This window comes from Halyomorpha halys, unplaced genomic scaffold (assembly GCF_000696795.3).
Source record: "Halyomorpha halys isolate HHAL.00 unplaced genomic scaffold, Hhal_1.1 Scaffold479.1, whole genome shotgun sequence".
Classification (NCBI taxonomy): domain Eukaryota; kingdom Metazoa; phylum Arthropoda; class Insecta; order Hemiptera; family Pentatomidae; genus Halyomorpha; species Halyomorpha halys.
This window is the reverse complement of record NW_027109057.1, coordinates 257,737-259,672: the sequence shown is the minus strand read 5'-3', so window position 1 is coordinate 259,672 and position 1,936 is coordinate 257,737. Positions and strand designations below refer to the sequence as shown.

The following is a 1,936-nucleotide window of genomic DNA, read 5'->3' as shown; positions in this document are numbered from 1 at the left end:
TATATATATACAATATATTTATCGTTTACGCCCAATTTTCTGTTTCAGGACGGGTAAAAATAAAAAATGGCCCAATATGAATTTGTTTTAAACTACTCATATGACATAAAAATAGCTTTTCCACAAAAACAAAACATGGAATTGGGTGAAAACCATATGAAAATGCTAGAAGCAGAATTCAAGGGAAAAAATGCAAGAAATTATATTTTAACATAAAATAAAATAATAGTACTAGAAGATGGGGAAACCTGCAACGTTGTACAAGTAAATAAAATAAATTAAACAAGTAAATAAAAATGAATTACAATTACAAAAATCCCTGAAGGAAAATTCCTGGTTTAGGAACGCTGGACAAGAAATGGGGATGTTAGAAAATTAATAACACCCTCAAACAATAGACTGCATCCCACCAAGTAGACTAGGAAAATAAAAATAAAAAAATTGTAGAGGTTAAGGAGTGAAAATGTGGGATACAGTGTATACAACAGTACTGGAGCAAGGTCTAAACTAGAAACGCGTTTATCGAGGTCCAAACTTACTAAGCAGCTAATTAATTTGATCAAGAAAGGAATTAGAAATTTTCCTTCGGAAGGGAAATTTTATCAGTTTTTCACCTGTAAGTACTAAATGGAGGATCTTATTGAAACATTTATAATAAAACAAACTAAATAACATTATTCGTCGAATGAGAGAATTATTACCATACAGTAATAATTTAGTCTAGTGTTATGGGAGTAAACCACCTTTGTTGGTTGTTTATTGACTACATGTGTATATACTTTAGTTTCGAAAAAATTTTTAAATAAATTATGTTTCATGATTTACAAAATTTACTGCTGTTTAATTTTTTATACAATAACTGTTTGGGTATTAATGGAGAAATTAAAAAAATTAACGAGATTCCTTACTTTATTAAATTAACTACCTAATTAGTGTTTATTCTGATATAAACTAAATTTCAAAATTACTTGTAGATGTACATTAGATGGATATCATGCAGCTGATTTGTGTACTATTAGATCAATGGTGAGCTGCCGATACCTCTCGGAAAATCATTTATTTTCCTAAATATCCAATCTCCACTTAATTAATTTAAAATGAAAATTATTATTACCCATAGTGTGAAAACTTGTAGGAAACATCTAATTATTAAACTTAAAGTTTCCGTGTAACAAGTATTGGCAAACCCAACGTCGATATGACTCTAATGAGTGTTTTTTTAATTTAATGATATCACAATGCTTACCTTCACGGTTTCTTGCCGCAGAGTCCAACGCACGGTAGTTTGGAACGAATATGTTGCACAGTTCCTTCCATATTCTGCCCTTGTACGCCTTGTTTGCGAATTCGGGTTCAGCGTTGTTCCATAGCACTGGCCGTGCGAAAACTTCCTCGATGAACTTCTGAGTGTCGAAAGGCATGGCTTATCGCAAACAGCAATAAAACTAATAAAATTCTTTACTGACACTAAAATTTGTGTGGACTCTGCATCTGGCAGTGCTCACCGGGACGACGTGATGTCCTTAAGCTACTGCAGCGCCACATGGCGGCAAATTTATGCGTTTGTCGAGTTTTATCAGTTAATGTATTAACTATTTGTCGTGGGTTGGAATAACGTGGTATTTTACATTTTTTTATCTGTTTATTATTTCGTTAGGTACATTAAACGATCTCTTAAACAATAGTATAGTTCATGATTCAATGTTAATATTGCTGAATTTATTGACATAATGTTTAATATGTAACATCATATCATTTTATTATATATATATTATTAATTTAATTATGAAAGATTTTAACTATTTTAAAAATAGACATATAAATCCATTTATATAATATGGAATACATCAAATATAAAGTTAAAACCTTTGTTTATTTTTTTTGTTTTTTCTTTTTTGTATGACTATCAAAGTAAAGCAGAGCCACTATCAATCTG

At 30.4% G+C, this 1,936-nt stretch overlaps 1 protein-coding gene across 1 annotated transcript in view; it reads right to left on the bottom strand.

Moving 5' to 3' along the window:
- LOC106683378 (uncharacterized) overlaps positions 1-1,536 on the bottom strand; it is a 13,784-nt gene extending 12,248 nt beyond the window's left edge. The window contains exon 1 of the mRNA XM_014424804.2: positions 1,247-1,536. Coding sequence (XP_014280290.1) covers positions 1,247-1,421 — 175 coding nt within the window. The 5' untranslated portion in view covers positions 1,422-1,536. The remainder of the gene's footprint in view (positions 1-1,246) is intronic.
- Positions 1,537-1,936: the final 400 nt, after the last annotated feature.